General features: G+C 31.1%; 1 protein-coding gene across 3 annotated transcripts; it reads left to right on the forward strand.

The window, feature by feature from the left end:
• Positions 1 to 4,651: 4,651 nt before the first annotated feature.
• On the forward strand, positions 4,652 to 12,417 carry LOC106759173 (phospholipid-transporting ATPase 1). Of its 3 annotated transcripts, XM_022779825.1 has the most exons (9): positions 4,652 to 6,951; positions 7,446 to 7,791; positions 7,934 to 8,708; positions 8,891 to 9,014; positions 9,200 to 9,419; positions 9,777 to 10,235; positions 10,330 to 10,643; positions 10,898 to 10,970; positions 12,048 to 12,417. In XM_022779825.1, the coding sequence occupies exons 1-7, from the start codon at positions 5,205 to 5,207 to the stop codon at positions 10,526 to 10,528; spliced, it is 3,870 nt and encodes a 1,289-aa protein (XP_022635546.1). In that variant the 5' UTR covers positions 4,652 to 5,204; the 3' UTR covers positions 10,529 to 10,643; positions 10,898 to 10,970; positions 12,048 to 12,417. The 3 variants fall into 3 exon arrangements, with proteins under 3 accessions (XP_022635546.1, XP_014497687.1, XP_022635547.1); XM_014642201.2 differs by lacking the exon at positions 10,898 to 10,970; XM_022779826.1 differs by lacking the exons at positions 10,898 to 10,970; positions 12,048 to 12,417 and adding an exon at positions 10,752 to 10,891.
• The last annotated feature ends 5,139 nt before the right edge of the window (positions 12,418 to 17,556 follow it).

The raw sequence follows: 17,556 nt of genomic DNA on the forward strand, positions 1-17,556 counted from the left end.
TCAAGTTCATGAGAATGATTATGAACAAAAGAACAAACCTAAGGAATATTATAGTTTTTCATATTTGAAAAAATTATCAAAGCAATTAAAATTTTGTAATAATAGAACCTAGACTGTCCAAACATTAAAAAACACTTGTTTGATAGATATAACAAATAAACAAAAGATTCTTACAAGATATAAATGCAAAGTGTATGATTTGTTAGGTGGTTTAAGTAGATTCATGTGGACAAATTCACAAAAATGCTTTAAAGTTAAGAACAAAGTTTGAAATGAGTTTTCAAGGTATTATAATAATGGTTATTAATTGTTTAAATGATACAATGTGCATAATCTAGTATTTGTGATTTTTGTAAACAAAATCATCTTGAATGGTTAACCTTATTCAGCACTATAATTTGATAAAATAATTAGAGTACTAATATATCATTAAACATTCCATCTGAACCATATATGAGATTCAAATAATCATTTTTTTACAATGATGAACCTTAATAATGAACTTGAAAACACTTCATTAGGCAAATATTTCCTATTTGATGAAGCTATTTCATAGTCATCACCAATAAATTAATATAATATAACAATTTCAATTTCTTAATTTACTAAAATCTTTCTAATTTTTAAAGCTATTATTATTTCACTAACAATTTGTTTTAATTTCTTTTTCCTTATTGTTATCTTGAGTTTTAATTTATTTTTGTTCCTTTCCAACATGTAACTTCACATGCATTTATGTACATTTATGACTCACTTATGGTCTATTATTTCAAATGAAAAGAAACAAAAAAAATACTCTACACGCCAATAAATTATAGCCACAATTTTTTATTTTATTTATTACCGTTTTTCTTTGTTTTGATTAAGACTTAAACTTCAACAACAATTTCAATTATAAAAAATTCAATAAAATAAACATTAAGAACACTGAAGGAATAATTACTCTATGTCTTAATCTAAAATAAATGCAAATATTATAACTAAGTATGACTGTTAATACTTTAAAATTTATGGTGGCCAAATTTATTGTATGGTGCTGGTAGTAAGTTTGTTTAGATATTTTGCTAACCATTGTTGGTATTTTAATGCTTGATGCAGACACAAAGAGGTGTAACTAGGTTAAGTACTTATATGGATGGAGAAGAATTTAAAAAAAAATGGTTTTTAATAAATCAAAACGAATTTATATATTAATTAATTTGTAATAACTTTTTCATGTGATTTTGCTATTGTTTAATTTTAATTTGTGTAATGTGTTAAATTATTTTCCTTAAATTCTTTTAAAAATTGTATTTTTCTTTAAACTAGATTATTTATTCCTTTATTTATAAAATCATGTCAAATATTATTTTTAATAATTATTTCTCATGTAACAAATGAAATTTCACATTATAATATAACTATGTTATTTGATGAAAATAATATTTTACACTATTTCTATAAAATAAAAATAAATAAATATAAAGTTTAGTGTAAGAATGTAATATAACTTTTTCAAATAATTTAAAATAACATATTTAACTCATTCTAATTTATATTTTTTTTTCTCTTCTTAAATTTTATTTAGTAAAATTTATTTAAACATTATTTTAAGAAATTTAGTGTTAGGTGTTTGTTATTGAGTTTGAATGAGATTTGTTATGAAACTTTCATATGACTTAAAAGTAAAATTTAAAAGTAATTTACATATAACTTGTGTTAATTTATTAAAACGAATTTTTATAATAAAATTATTAAAATCAACTAGACTCTGTGTAAGCGCATAGAATATCTAAACATTGCATGAAAAACATTGAAAAAGTACTATAAGTAATTCCATTGGAAAAACAAAATTATGGGAGAGAATAATAAATGACAAAGGACCATATTGTCATTTGCCCCCAAAGCTCCCTCTTACGTGCAAGCAACATAATAATAAAAAGAGCTATTCATATATTAACATAATTTTTTATTTATAAAAATATTAAATAATTTTATATCTATATAATTTTTCTGTATACATGATTAATGTCATAGAAACTTTTAGTCTATTAGTGAATTTAAAATATGATCTAATTAAATGTTATCATATAAAAATTGATAAGTTCCTAAGAACTATACTTATACAGTGGAATTATTTTCTCTGTATAATAAAACCGATATATAAATGCACAATTAATATTATATTTGTTCAGAATATTTATTTAATAATTTTCTATTTAAATTAATTTTCTACAAAATCTTTTAATTTTAGAATTATTATTTTTATAAAGATAAAATATATTTATTTATTATTTAAATTTAGAAAAATAAGTTTAAGAAATAATTAATTAAGTATTTTTTTATAGTTTTATATATATATATATATATATAGTTTGTATCTTTTATACTTTTATAATCTTTAAAAAATATAGTTATTAAGATTGTAAATTTAACTAGAAGAGTTGAATTACTTAAAATTGTGTTTGATGCTTTAAAATTATCATAACTCAAATAAATATACAAAAGAGAAAAATAATAAAAAAAAAATGATAAAGACAAAGTCATGTTTGTTTGTTACTGTGTCATGAATGATCTTCATCAAAATTTCATCAAAATCCTGATCATGAAGTCATTCAAAAAAGATTCAAATTATTTGAAAGGAAATCAGAAGATTCTAGAGTAATAAATTTGATAAGAGAGTTTGAACTGTAAAAGATGAAAGAGTCAAGAATAATTAAGGAATATTCAAATAAATTGTTAAATATTGCTAAAAGATAGAAGTTTTGGGAAAAACAATTTTTTGATTCAATACTCAGATAAAATTCTGATGACACCATAAGAGAGATATGAAATATTTATTGTTTTGTTAAAAAACATAAAATATTGTCTACAATTATTTCGATTGAAGTGATATCTTGGAAGCACAAGAGCAAGATGATTAGCAAGAGAAGATAATACACTGGAGGTACTTTACTTCACTGTGTTAGAAATGTTGTCAAAGTCAATAATTAAAAATGAATATATATAAAGAAACCAATAACTCATAAATTTTTTCATCATGTCTCTTTTGTAAGAAAAATAATCACCAATATAAAAAGTGACTGTGGATGCTAGATACAAAATACTATAAATCTCATCAATTGGAATATGTAGAAACATGCAAATCTCCAACATCCCAAAAATGATATCATGATTATAAAGGAGGAATAAATAGGATAACTATTTCTTATAATCTCATGTGTTATAACTAATAAAAAAAAGTTAACTTATAAATAAATAGATTGTAAATATCACATTAATCATGACTAATAACTTTTCAAATGACTCTATTATATATCTATAAAGTAAGAATTAGGAATAAAAAATGTTACGAGAAAGATACAAGAACAATAACAATAAAAACGGTGTCAAATTAATTTTTGATATCTTATATAATCTTGATATTATTCAAAATTTGTTTAAGTGTTTCTTAACTCTTAAAAAAGGTTATGAAATCTCTTTATAAACAAACTTATGTTGATTAAATAGTATTCAAAATTCATATGAAAGGCAAAAAAATTGTTTTAGATATGATTAAAAAGTATTGATTACAAATGAAGAAGATATAAAAGAAATATCAAATATCTAATGTTATTACCATAAAATTTGAGTGAAATGTAAACTTCATTTTACAAATTAATTTCATAAGAATAAACTAGACATAAACTTATTTCCTAAGATGATACCTAATGTTAAGACACAAGTTTGATAAAATTTAATATTTTAGATCACAAGAATAAAATAATTACACATTATTATAAATTTAAAATATAAATCTTATAAAATCTTCTCACTAAAATGATGATAAATTTAAAATCATCAATAAGAAAATCATCAAATAACATATAATTTAGAAACTAAAATAATTAGTTATTATATTAATTAAATTAGATACCATTTTATAAATTAAAAATTATTAATAATTAAAATAGTTTGATTAAAAATTATAATTAATTTATGAATTAGAGTTTAAATTCGTCTCAAGTTTTAGATGGCTAAAGTTAAATTTAGATTTTAATTCACAAATTAATTATAATTATTTTATTCATATCTACTATTTTAAATACATTTATAAAATAATATTTAAATTATTTAATATAGTGATTAATTATTTATCATCTTTAAAATTAATTATTATTTAATAATTTTTTAATTTATAATCATAAGAATGAAAAAGTATTATTTATTTAAAAAAATATATTTTAGATCTTACATTGTAGTTAGAAATACAAAATGTTGTGACAGATTAAACTCACAAAAATTAAATTAGAGTATAATAAAATAATCATTCAAATTGAGATCAACTTATTCAATTTAATTACAAAATAATACCATTCTTAATAAAAAATAGATTAAAAAATTATTTTAGTCCTATTTTTAATGTCTAAAAGTTGGGATAACTTATTTTTTTGGTTTTATAAATTTTAAAAAGTACTGTCAATTTTAGTTCTTTAAATGTAAAAAGATTTTTTTTTTAATTTCTATAAAGCAAAATTTGGATCATATATATATATAGTTGATCAATTTTAAAAAGTAAAATTATATATTTTTTAAGTGAAAATGTGATTATTAAATATAATATAATATTTTTTTTGAAAAAGAAGGGAAGAGAATGGATAGTAATGGCATTGGATGGTGGTGGCCCGAAGAAGAGAAGAAACGCGAAAGAGAAAGAAGAAAGGAAGTAAGGGAAAAGCAAAGCATTGGATTGGCATTGGATTGCTATTGCTATTGCAATTGCAATTACTGTTGTTATTGCTATTGGTGGTTCACCGTTCCTCTCTCTCTCTTTCTCTTTCTCTTTCTCTCTCTCTCTTCCTCTCTCTTCTGCCATCTCCAACTCTGATGCAACTTCCATCTCTCACTTTCACCCTAATCCAAATCTCAATCCTCGATCGCTTCTCTTTCCTCTCAACCACATTTCCCTTTCACTCCCAATTCTCACATTCTAGGGTTACTCCGCCTTCCCATTTCTCAACTTTACTCATCATTTTCTCATTATCTAATCCAATTCCACCCTCAATTTACGCCTAATTCACCACTTAGCTTCTTTATTTATTATTCTTTCTGTTAATGGAGAATAACTTCTGCTGATTCCCAAGTCTCAGATCTCGTTACTTTTACATGGATTGGGGTTTAACTATCCCTTCCGCTACGCTCGATTTCTGTAGCTGTCTTCATACAATGCGATTGGAGAAGTATTCATGAGTTCTGATGAGACCTTGCTATTGGATTCGGATCCGCGCCCTGTGATTGTTCACCGCCGCGGGAAATCGGGTTCCCGGACCTACCTCTGTGGCCATGGTTCCTTCTCGTCTTCCGTGTTCGAGGCGGCTATTGCTGACATCAGCGATTTGGACGTGAAGGAGCGAAACAAGGAGGTTTTGTCTGGCGATTGCAGCTTCCAGACTGCGTCGTTTAGTAATAGTAACAGCTCTGATAGGTGTGCTGTTGAGTCGAAGTTCCCCTGGCAGTTTCCCTTGGAATGCTCCACGCGCGAGAAGAGGCGCTCGGCATCGTGGGGTGCAATGGAACTGCATGGTGCTGATAACCGGAGTGTTCCCTTTGAGATATCCGGAGCTTCGTCTCATGTGCAGGATAGGTTGAATAGTAAATCGCAGAGGATTAGGCACAGGAGTGTGCAATTTGATGATCCTGCTTTTCAGGAGGATGGTGCCAGGTTGATCTATATTAATGATCCCAGGAAGACCAACGACAAGTATGAGTTCACTGGGAACGAGATCCGAACTAGTAGATACACCTTTGTTACCTTTTTGCCCAAGAATCTTTTCATTCAGTTTCATAGGGTTGCGTATCTGTATTTCCTTGCTATTGCAGCGCTCAATCAACTTCCTCCACTGGCTGTGTTTGGGAGGACTGTGTCTCTTTTTCCTCTGTTGTTTGTGCTTTGTGTCACGGCTATTAAGGATGGCTATGAGGATTGGCGGCGGCACAGGTCAGATCGCAATGAAAACAACCGGGAGTCTCTGGTGCTTCAGTCCGGTGATTTCCGATCGAAGAAGTGGAAAAAAGTACAAGCTGGGGAGGTTGTTAAGATCTTTGCTGATGAGACAATTCCGGCTGATATGGTCTTGTTGGGGACGAGTGATCAAAGTGGGCTTGCCTATATTCAGACCATGAATTTGGATGGAGAGTCAAATTTGAAGACAAGGTATGCTAGGCAGGAAACAGCTTCGGTGGTTACTTCGGAATCTTGTGATGTTTTTGGGGTAATTAGGTGTGAGCAACCGAACCGGAATATTTATGAGTTCACTGCCAACATGGAGTTCAATGGACTTAAGTTTTCCCTTAGCCAGTCAAACATTGTTCTCCGTGGCTGCCAGCTTAAGAACACGGATTGGATAATTGGTGTTGTAGTTTATGCAGGGCAGGAAACAAAAGCAATGCTGAACAGCGCAGCTTCTCCTTCCAAGAGAAGCAGACTTGAAAGTTACATGAACAGAGAAACCCTTTGGTTGTCTGTTTTTCTTTTTATCATGTGTTTGGTTGTGGCCATTGGGATGTGTCTTTGGCTGGTACGCCACAAGAACCAGCTAGATACCTTGCCTTACTACAGAAAAAGATACTTCACCAACGGACCCGATAATGGAAAGAAATACAAGTATTATGGGATTCCGATGGAAGCATTTTTCTCCTTCTTGAGTTCTGTTATAGTGTTTCAGATAATGATACCAATATCTCTTTACATCACAATGGAGTTGGTTCGATTGGGTCAGTCATACTTCATGATTGAAGACAGGGATATGTATGATGCCAGCTCTGGGTCAAGGTTTCAGTGTAGATCATTAAATATAAACGAAGATTTGGGTCAAATACGCTATATATTTTCGGACAAGACTGGAACACTCACAGAAAACAAAATGGAATTCAAGAGGGCCAGCGTACATGGGAAGAATTATGGAAGCTCCTTGAATGTTGTTGATAATACAGGTATTCAGTGTCTTCTTGAGATTAACTGAAAGTGTTGATTTCTTTTGAAAGTCTGAGAAATGTATTGGATAGTTATGAATTTTGATTGCCTTTTCATGATAATGATTGTTTTGCTGGCATGAAAATTGGTGCCAACGTAACATCTGCTCTTTGGCTGCTATTTTTCATTCAATTAATTAAAATTAATTCTGAGATAGACCTTGCAAAAATGCCCTGTGAATATATAAATCTCTGTAATTATTGTGCGAGGAGAAGAGCTTACTATGAGCAAAATGATATTTTTTCATTCATCGTTCAATTTCTTCTGACTGGTTTGCGAATTTGATGAAATGGATTTGTCTGTAACTTAGGATTCAATCACATATCTTGAATTCTGATCTAACGTAGACGCTGTCATCTGTCTGAGTTTTTGTTAGAAGTCATCTTTAAGCTTATGATGAATCGACAAAATGCTGGTGCTTATGTCACAAAACTCTCTTTTCTTTTGACTGCAGCTGTGGATGTTACTCCTAAACGCAGATGGAAGCTCAAATCTGAACCTGTAGTGGATTCTGAACTGATGATGATGTTACGGGAAAACTCCAATAGAGAAGAAAGAGTTTCTGGTCATGAGTTTTTCCTTACACTGGCTGCTTGTAACACCGTAATCCCTATACTTGGTGATGGTGGATTTTCCAGACATGGAACAAATGAATTAAAAGATGATATTAGATGCATTGATTACCAGGGAGAATCTCCTGATGAACAAGCTCTAGTTTCTGCAGCCTCTGCATATGGATATACTCTTTTTGAACGTACATCAGGACATATCGTTATTGATGTCAACGGTGAGAAACTCAGGTAGATGGTAACTTCTTTTTGGTGGGGGACTATTTGTTTTACTTTGTTTTGACTATGTTTCAAATATATAATTACTAAAAATTTGTTATGTAATTGAATAGCCTAAATATTTCAATAACATCATTATCTTTGTGATATATAGATTGGACGTATTGGGTCTGCATGAGTTTGATAGTGTGCGAAAGAGAATGTCTGTTGTTATTCGGTTTCCTGACAATGCGGTAAAGGTGTTAGTCAAAGGTGCTGACACTTCAATGTTTAGCATTTTGGAAAGTGGCAGTGAGAGTAATATTAACATACTGCACACAACTCAGAGCCATCTGAACGAGTATTCTTCACAAGGTTTGCGCACTCTTGTGATTGGCTCCAGGGATCTTTCTGATGCTGAACTTGAGGAGTGGCAAAGCTGTTATGAAGAGGCAAGCACTTCGTTGACCGACAGAGCTACTAAACTAAGGCACACAGCAGCTCTTATAGAAAGCAATTTAAAGTTACTTGGAGCAACTGGAATTGAGGACAAGCTACAGGAGGGAGTACCAGAAGCCATTGAGGCTCTACGGCAAGCTGGAATCAAGGTCTGGGTTCTTACTGGTGATAAGCAAGAGACAGCAATTTCAATTGGTCTTTCCTGCAAACTTCTTAGTGGAGATATGCAGCAGATTATTATAAATGGCATTTCAGAGGTTGAATGTAGAAGTCTTCTGGCTGATGCTAAAGCCAAATATGGCGTGAAATCTTCAAGTGGAGGTCGTCGCAGTTCGAAACACAAAACCAATGCTGGACATGGAGATCTTGATATTCCCAATGGTTTCCCCAAATGGAATCCTGGAAAGGAAGATGGCACTATTGCTCCATTGGCACTTATAATTGATGGCAACAGTTTGGTTTATATTTTGGAGAAGGAACTGGAGTCAGAGGTAAAATTGTCCTTCCATTTTAACGCTTTTAAAAATGTTAATAACTTATTGGACGTGTGTAAAACTTACTTTTTATCTCAGTGTTCTATTGTTGTAGATTAATATACCACAGCTTTTGTTGAAGGTTGTTAAATAAAATTTTAAGGGTAAATATCGACTGATTTCCTATTTCCTTTCAACAGCTTTTTGACCTGGCAACTTCCTGCAAGGTTGTGCTTTGCTGTCGTGTTGCGCCCTTGCAAAAGGCAGGAATTGTTGATCTGATCAAGAGCCGGACAGATGATATGACACTGGCTATAGGCGATGGTAAGTTCTTTAGAATTTTATGAAATGGCAGTTAATTTTTTGGTTTTTCTTGGGTAGCCTGGTTACTGGTTGATAATAAGTTAAAGTTGAGGTCACCAAGCTTCGCTAGTGTTGCCAGGTGGATTTTAATATATAACTTGATTTAATATGAACTAAATCTTTTTCGTTCTGATTACTTTTGACAGGGGCCAATGACGTGTCAATGATCCAAATGGCAGATGTTGGTGTAGGAATATGTGGGCAGGAAGGGCGCCAAGCAGTGATGGCTTCAGATTTTGCAATGGGACAGTTTCAGTTTTTAAAAAAATTACTTCTGGTTCATGGGCACTGGAATTATCAGCGTGTTGGCTATTTAGTTCTGTACAACTTCTACCGCAATGCTGTCTTTGTGTTGATGTTATTTTGGTATGTATGGTTACTCGTGTTTGTATGAGTTGGCCACTCTTAACTTCATTCTTTCAATATCCCTGATATTGCAGAATTTGGACAAGCTTGAATTAAAAGCATGTGATTTTCAATATTTATTCTCTCTGCTGCTGATATTAATAGGCTGTGTGCATATAATTGACCAAAGGATTTTTCTATATTTAGATGTTAACTTATGTTTATACAGCTCTATCTTATGATATTGTGATGCCAACGTGTATGGGGGAGATATTTTTGTTCTCTCTGTTTTGCCAAAGTTACATTATTTTAATGATAGTTACATGTTTTTATGGGATTGTAAACATTCTGATGTAATAATGTCTTTCCATGTCTTAGGTATATATTATGCACGGCTTTTTCTACAACTTCTGCATTGACAGATTGGAGTAGTGTTTTCTATTCTGTGATATACACATCTGTTCCTACTATTATTGTTGGTATTCAGGATAAGGACTTGAGTCACAGGACACTCTTGCAGTTTCCTAAGCTGTATGGTTCAGGTCACAGGCAAGAAGCGTACAATATGCAACTTTTTTGGATCACTATGATTGATACAGTATGGCAGAGCCTTGTTCTTTTCTACATCCCATTGTTCACCTATAAGGACAGTTCAATTGACATATGGAGCATGGGCAGTTTATGGACAATTGCAGTTGTTATCCTTGTAAATGTGCACCTTGGTATGGACATTAACCGTTGGGTATTAATTACTCATGTTGCAATCTGGGGTTCAATAATCATTACGTACGGTTGCATGGTGGTATTGGATTCAATACCTGTCTTTCCCAATTACTGGTTAGTTACACAATTATTATGTAATATGTATTATTGACCTCGCATTACTGTGGGGTATAAGATATAACTAACTAATCCCTTGAAAACATTGCAGGACTATTTATCATCTGGCAAGTTCCCCTACATATTGGATAACAATTTTGCTTATAATTATTGTGGCATTGCTCCCTCGCTTTATATGTAAAGTTGTCTATCAAATTTTTTGGCCTTCGGACATCCAGATAGCTAGAGAAGCTGATTTAATGAGAAAACGACATGCTACTTTGCGGCCAAGGCTTCAAGTTTCCAGTTAACATGTGTTACTGTCCCGTGTCTTGTAGAAATTACAGAAATCTCAATTGAAGTGGCTTCCCTTATATTTTTCCATCACAATGCATTCTTGTGAGAGTTGGTTGCACAAGTTACAAGGTATGGGCATGCTTTCTCTATTTTTCTGTTCTTAATGTTTGCTGTTATTGTTGTTATTATTATTATCACAATGATGATGTTTTTTCATTTTTCTAATATTATTTTCAGCACACTAGTTTTTTCGGGTTTGGTGGTTGTCATTATGCAAGAATAAATTCATTTTAGATTGCAAATTGACCAACCCATGTTCATATTAGCCTGTCTGAGGTTAGAAGACATCCATTTTTCCATTAAAGTGGTAATTTGTGAACCAGGATAGATCAAGAAATTGCCTAAGGAATGGTAGAATGCATAGACATGCATAATGTTCAAGAATTATAGCACAAGGTACATGATTGAATAATGAAGTACCACTTCTGCTCTTCTGCGTTCACCCTCCTCATTTGTTCTTAAGGAGTATGTGTGGACTCTAGGCATAGTCTACTCTAATTGTATGTGGAATGGAAAGAGTAATGTTTAACAGATAGGAAAGTTGAGATAGAATAGGAGTTTATTTAAATTTGGGTTTCTTAAAGAAACTAATTGGTTTATCATAGAAACTAATGGGTTTTTAGTAAAGTTTGTGATAGTGTTTCAGTGCTTCTTTTCTTAGGATGACGAACAGACACTTGAAATAAATAAGGTCTTGTTAAACATGAAGACGGAAAATTGTTTTTTTTTTAGAGTTGCGCAAATTAACATACGCTAAGCAACTCTTCCAAACGAGTCACTCAACGGATAGATGAATCTGTCTTTTTAATTGTATGTATTCATACTTTTGTTTATGTAGACGACTATAGATTTTAGTGATAAATGATGGAGGTTTTACCGCAAACGCATCTTTGCGTCTTTTAACTAGTAAGTTGTGAATAAGGGACCAAATGTCTTTTGGCATCTATAAAGTACTGCTAGCATAATTTGCTGGTTGAGACAAGGATCTTTCCATCCTTGTATCCGTATGAGTTGAGATTTAGGTAAAAAATTTGCACCGTTTTTGCTGTCTGACTTTAGTTTTGTTGGCCATTTGTGTATAGGAATCTACATTGGCTCACTTTAGTTTGTATAATCACCGAGCCTCATTTGGTCAAGAATAGATTTTGTTGGATCATGGTGCCTTGTCAGCGCATACATTTATCATTTCTTTTTTTTTTTGCGAGTGTTGGTAGATTTTTAGGGAAATCTACATTCAAAGATTTTTGCAGTTGAAGTTAGGCAACTAACTGAAATGATTCTGTTACAAGTTTGTCTTTCCCAATTTCTTCATGTCATAGATTTGTGTTTTTTTGGTTTGAAAAGCAGTATGTCTCATTGTTTATACACTTCCTACATGTTTAAAATTTGTCTACCACAAAAGTAAAGATGACTCTTGTAGTATGTTCAAATTTTGCTGTACCAGTCGTGATTTTTGTGGTCTATATTTTCCAGTTGAGAGATGGTGAAGCAGACTGCTGTGGTGTAAGACAAATGGTGGGCATCGAAATAGTAACGGATTATGTCGTTGGGAAGCACAAGGCCAAGGTTGGCATATAGCTTGCCTGGTTTTTCAAATGCCTCGGGTCAAGACAGAAAGGTAAATAGATGGAAGTTGGACAGACTGAGTCATCAAGAATTTGATGTGGGTGGAATTTTAGTGGCGACATGTTAATAATGATCCACGATTTATAAAAAATAGTGTGGGAGAGAATAGAGTGTAACTAAGTGTACTATAGTTCTGTAAAAATCAGGCTTGAAAACGTCCTTTAAAAGGATAATATCTCAGGGCATAATGAAAAGAAAGAAAAGGTAATTTTTACAATCTGTTGTCTTATGTTTCCTAGTTTCATTTAATTGCTATGTTCATTTAATTGCAGGATGTACTTTTTTGGCGGTTAGAAAATGCATCTGTGGCTGAAATTTAGATTTATTTATTATTAGGAAATTAATAAATAAGAAAAAAATTATTTTGCATTGAATACTAAATTTAATGATTTTTTTTATTATTTTCGAATATTATATTAACTAATATCTCAATAACAATAGTTAATAAAATGGATTAAGAAGTAATTCATGTTTCTTTTTCATAAATGTGAGTGGGAAGTGTAGTCATTTTGGAAGTTCTTGGAGGTTGGAGGTTTTTCTCGGATTGGAAGTGAATTAGCATGAATCTTTAACTTTATTTAAAGGCATAACGTAGGAAAAAGAATAAAAATGAGGCAATGAGAACAAAAGGCATGGAAATAAGAGAAGAATATTTATTCTTTATTTTTTACCATCTTTCAATATGATGGTGGTGCTGAAGAGTAATTTATCTTGGGCAATTAGATTCAAAGAAAATAAAGTTTACAACAAATCTAAAACTATTATTAGATTTATTTTTATCGATTTAAATGTAATGGGTAGATGAAAATAATATGAAGAAAATGCACTTGTGATATATAAATTGAAATAGGGAAGTAACTCTCGCGAATGAGGAAGATTATATAGTTTTTTCAGAAGTTATCTCAATTAGTTTCAAATTGTTTTCCTTTGTATATTCTACTATTACTAATATATGATATTTTAAAAGCTTTATTGTCAAGTTAAAAATAATATTAGTAAGGTTAAAAAACTTAGTAAATGCAATGATAAAATATAATAAAATCCAAATTATTTAGAAGGTTGAAGTATAATTTCAAAAGCTTTTTAAAAAAGAAAAAGAAAATATGTACAAAAACTGTTATCTTGAAGACATTAATTTTTAAAATTATTTTAACAAAAATGTAATAAGTTAATACGGTTAAATAAAAAAATAAAAGACATTTGAAATGTCTTGTGAATTATAGGATAAGGTTATGTTTGAAAATATAATTGAAAAATTAGTTTAGGTATTGATACTAGAAAGGTGAGATAAATTACACAATAAGAAATTGATATACAATAAAAAAAATTGATTTAGATCTAATCGATCTAAATATTGTGTTTGCAAAAACGGATTTATTAATTTCGTTAATTTGATCATACTTGTGGAATACCATTTTTTAAAACTGCAAAAAATTATAAGTTATCATTATATTTTTATTAATGATAAAAATAAGTAAAAATAAAACTATTTTGTGGTGAAAAACGAAATTCATAATTTATTTCCATAATTGATTATATATATATATATATATATATATATATATATATATATATATATATATATATATATATATATATTACTGCAATTGACATGCTTAGATTGTGAAAGAGGATTAGTGAAATGATAAAATCATGATACTTAAACAAATGGCTCATGAACATATAGGTATACATGTTTACTAGAAAGGTCATAATAAGATTATGACTGTAGAGTTAGTTTAGGAGAAAGGATTTTCCTTATTGTTGCCACAAGTTCATGACACTTGCATATATATGTCCTCATGAGTACTTCAACTTGGCTAGAAAAAGGGTTTAAGATGCAACCACTTTAGTTAGCTTTCCCATTTAGTTAGGCACTGATTTGTTTCAGTTAACTTCAACTTGGCTAGAAAAAGGGTTTAAGATGCAACCACTTTAGTTAGCTTTCCCATTTAGTTAGGCACTAATTTGTTTCAGTTAGAATAATTACTTAGTACTAATCTTTAAATACTCACTCTCTTCAAAATAGAGTGAGTCTTTAAAACTACAAAGACAATAAAAGGAGGGAAGAGCACAAGAGAGTGGAAGAAGTGAAAATGGCAATGGTGCTCGAACAAGATTCTGTTTTTGCATACTTCGATGGTGTCCTCCCATTCATCAGCATCGACATTAAGCGGCAGTCCAAAACTCCTTCTCATTCCCTCACTCATGACCATAGCTCTTGTAGTACGTCACCGGCTCCGTCACCAAAATTATGCCTGACCTCCCAGTTCAATCTGTGGTAGATCTCGTTGACCAGCTTCGAGAGCAGAAAGTTACTCTCATATATCATAAAAGAGATGAACTCATCCCCGTTGAAGTATAATTTTAAAAGCTTTGTAAGGAAGAAAAAGAAAATACCTACAAAAACTCTTACATTGAAGATAGTAATTTTAAAAAATGCTACTTATCATTTTAACAAAAATGTAATAAGGTATTACGGTTAAGTAAACAAATAAAAGACATTTGAAATGTCTTGTGTTTGAAAATATAATATTTATGGTTTAATTTTAAATGAAATTTTAACTCTTTATTTTTTATTTATACATCAATCATTTTGATCACGTTTTATGCATATTCAATTTTGTTTATTTAGTAGGAATTATTTTAGAGAATATATGTAATGATGAAAATTCTAAATTATGTTTAAGTATATACAACATAAATTTACGTATTAAGTTATTTTGTTTCTAAATCTTATCCTTTATTTAAATATTTTTATGTACTTTATTTGGTTTTTCTATAGCTTACTAAAATTATTCTTTATCCTTTTCTCTAATGGTGACTTTGAATATACTAAATAATCATGCATGATAAAAAAAAATAGAATAAGTTTCTTATTTATTCTAAATATTTTGTTTTCTGTTTTTTTTTTTCACTTTGGTTACGTATGTGACCTAAGAAGTTTTCATTTAATTAAATTTATTTCCTATCAGTACTTGATTGTTAAATAAGTGGTATAGTTTAGGATTATAAGAATCTTGGGATTTTTGAACTCTGGTCCCTAGTTTGAAATGTTTTTCTATTGGGAAGCAGACAAGCTGGATAAAGGGAAATAAACTTAGGTAATATTTTTTAAATTCTTTCTAAAATGATATTAAATTGTATGCTAAGTAACAAATAATTAGTGGTTGAATTTGTACGATCGTACTGGTTTTGTCAGAATATTGAGAATTGATATAACATTTTTAACTTATGTGCTTGACATGTGTAGTCTTATAACTACTCCTATGTGTCAAAACTTCCTATAGAATATATAGAAAATAAAATAATGTAAAGATAATTGAGAATATTTAATTAAAAATATTTAGTAATTAATCAGAATTTTAGATAAGTTTGTTTATATTTTATTCTGTTTATATTTTATTGGGTTTATGTCAATTTAAGGTTTATGAGACAACTGATAAATAGAAGGCTAGAGCTAAAAACCAGGTATGCTTTGCTCACACTCCACAACTCATATTCTCAAATATTCAAGTAGTAATAACCATTCACTAAATATTCAATCAAGAGCCGAGACTCTTCAATACATGCCTACGCCTAACTTGGGTGTCAAAGTGTCTTGTGCAGGTACTTCCCCCTCTTTACCAGGAAGGCGATCGAACGGCCAAGACTGAAGTCCACTGAACGGCCTAGAATAAAAGCAAATAAGCAGAGAATCCAGTTCAAGCATCGGAAAGAAGCAAAGCCACATCAAAACAGATTAGTCTCTCGGTCCTACAAATCTACACCGAAACACTAAGTATATGTCAAATTTTATAATTAGTCCTATAACTTTTGAATGTGATTATGATCTTATTATGATTATGTTTACAAGAACATCAATATTTTAGAGGTTTTGATGTTAAGGGAAATACCTAAATAAATTAAGATATTTTATATTTACAATTTTTATTTGGCTTAAATCCTTGCTTGGTCCCTATGTTAAGTGGGTTTTTCCAATTAAGTACCCAAATTTAAAAGTGTATACATTCGGTCCCAAAGTGGTAAAAATTGTAAGAATGGAGTCCTATCCGTTAAGTTGGAAATAACGACATTAATTTCGCGCTGACATGGCGAATGAATTCTATCCTCTATTGTGTCAACTTTTTCTCTCTCTTCCATAATAATCTCTCTCTTCCATAATAATGATTTCCAAAAGTTCTAGGGTTTTCCACGACCAATTTTCCTCTGTCAACAGAGTGATGCTCCAAATCAAGATCAATTTTCCTCCATGGAAAGCCTGTTGGAGTAAGAACTCTTGGGCCGATTCATCTTCTCCGCCTCAATCTCTGAATCCATCTTCTTTGAGTACAATCCCTTCTCATCCAACACCTCCTCCTTGGGCCTCGTCGCACCGAACAAATTGCCCTTGTTTGTCGCACTGAACAAATTGCCCTTGTTTGTCGCCTTCACAAAAGCATCATTCAACCATGTCCTTTGTTGCCTTCACTGAAGGACATATACAAATTTTTCTGTTTAGCACACAGATGAAATATCAACATTGACTGATTTTCAAAATGAAATACAGTAAAATACCCTATTTTCCAGTCTTTTTTTTTTCTAAGTAGAAAAACTCATTGAAAGTAAAATGGAGTACACACCATGACGATATGGAAAATAGTTTGAAATGAAGTTTAAATTTGAATAATGGTGATTCTTGGATATAAATATTTAATAAAGATACCTATAAACTTCAAAAATTTCTTGCACAGGAAATAACATCCATACCTTCGGAGGCATCTTCCCAGATGGTCCTATAAAACGAATGCCTAAATATCACCAATACAATCCATTGATTGCAGTTCATTTTTACGTCGTCATCACTATTTTCAAACATGGTTTTCCACTAAAATAGATGTCAAAATTTCCACCAAGTATAAAGCAAGGAAATATACATAAAGTGTGCACATAACAAAATGGGCCTAAAGACCCTGTGATTTCAATGTATACATATATTTTTCCCCCAAAATTTGCTTTCAAATTTCATTGGTTATAACCAAACAGAGAAGAGTGATGAAGCCCCAATTTTAGCCAGTAGCATAACTTCAGATACTGCAAGCTAAAGCCTTCATTTCATATTTTAGAAGCAGCCAGACACAAGCTAAAGCCTCCAATTATCCACACCATCAACCCTAGACGCATCACTAAAACCATTGCCACCACCGCCCAATTCTTCACGGAGGCCCAATTATCCACCTCATCAGCCTTGGAAGGTTGATCAAGTTTCGAAACCCTAGGATTCGAACCCCTGCGTTCGTCGTCGAAATCCGCCATGGGATCTTCTCCCACGGCCAAAAGTCTTTTTTAAAAAAAAAAATTAAAAAACATCACACTT

The sequence above is a fragment of the Vigna radiata genome, chromosome 4 (genome assembly GCF_000741045.1).
Source record: "Vigna radiata var. radiata cultivar VC1973A chromosome 4, Vradiata_ver6, whole genome shotgun sequence".
Lineage (NCBI taxonomy): Eukaryota > Viridiplantae > Streptophyta > Magnoliopsida > Fabales > Fabaceae > Vigna > Vigna radiata.

Bases quoted from the DNA above. Each gene is read 5' to 3' on its own strand.
- LOC106759173 (XM_022779825.1), top strand. From the start codon at position 5,205: ATGAGTTCTGATGAGACCTTGCTATTGGATTCGGATCCGCGCCCTGTG. The intron at 6,952-7,445 runs GTATTCAGTGTC...TTTTGACTGCAG, and splicing joins GAATGTTGTTGATAATACAG to CTGTGGATGTTACTCCTAAA. The intron at 7,792-7,933 runs GTAGATGGTAAC...TGTGATATATAG, and splicing joins GTCAACGGTGAGAAACTCAG to ATTGGACGTATTGGGTCTGC.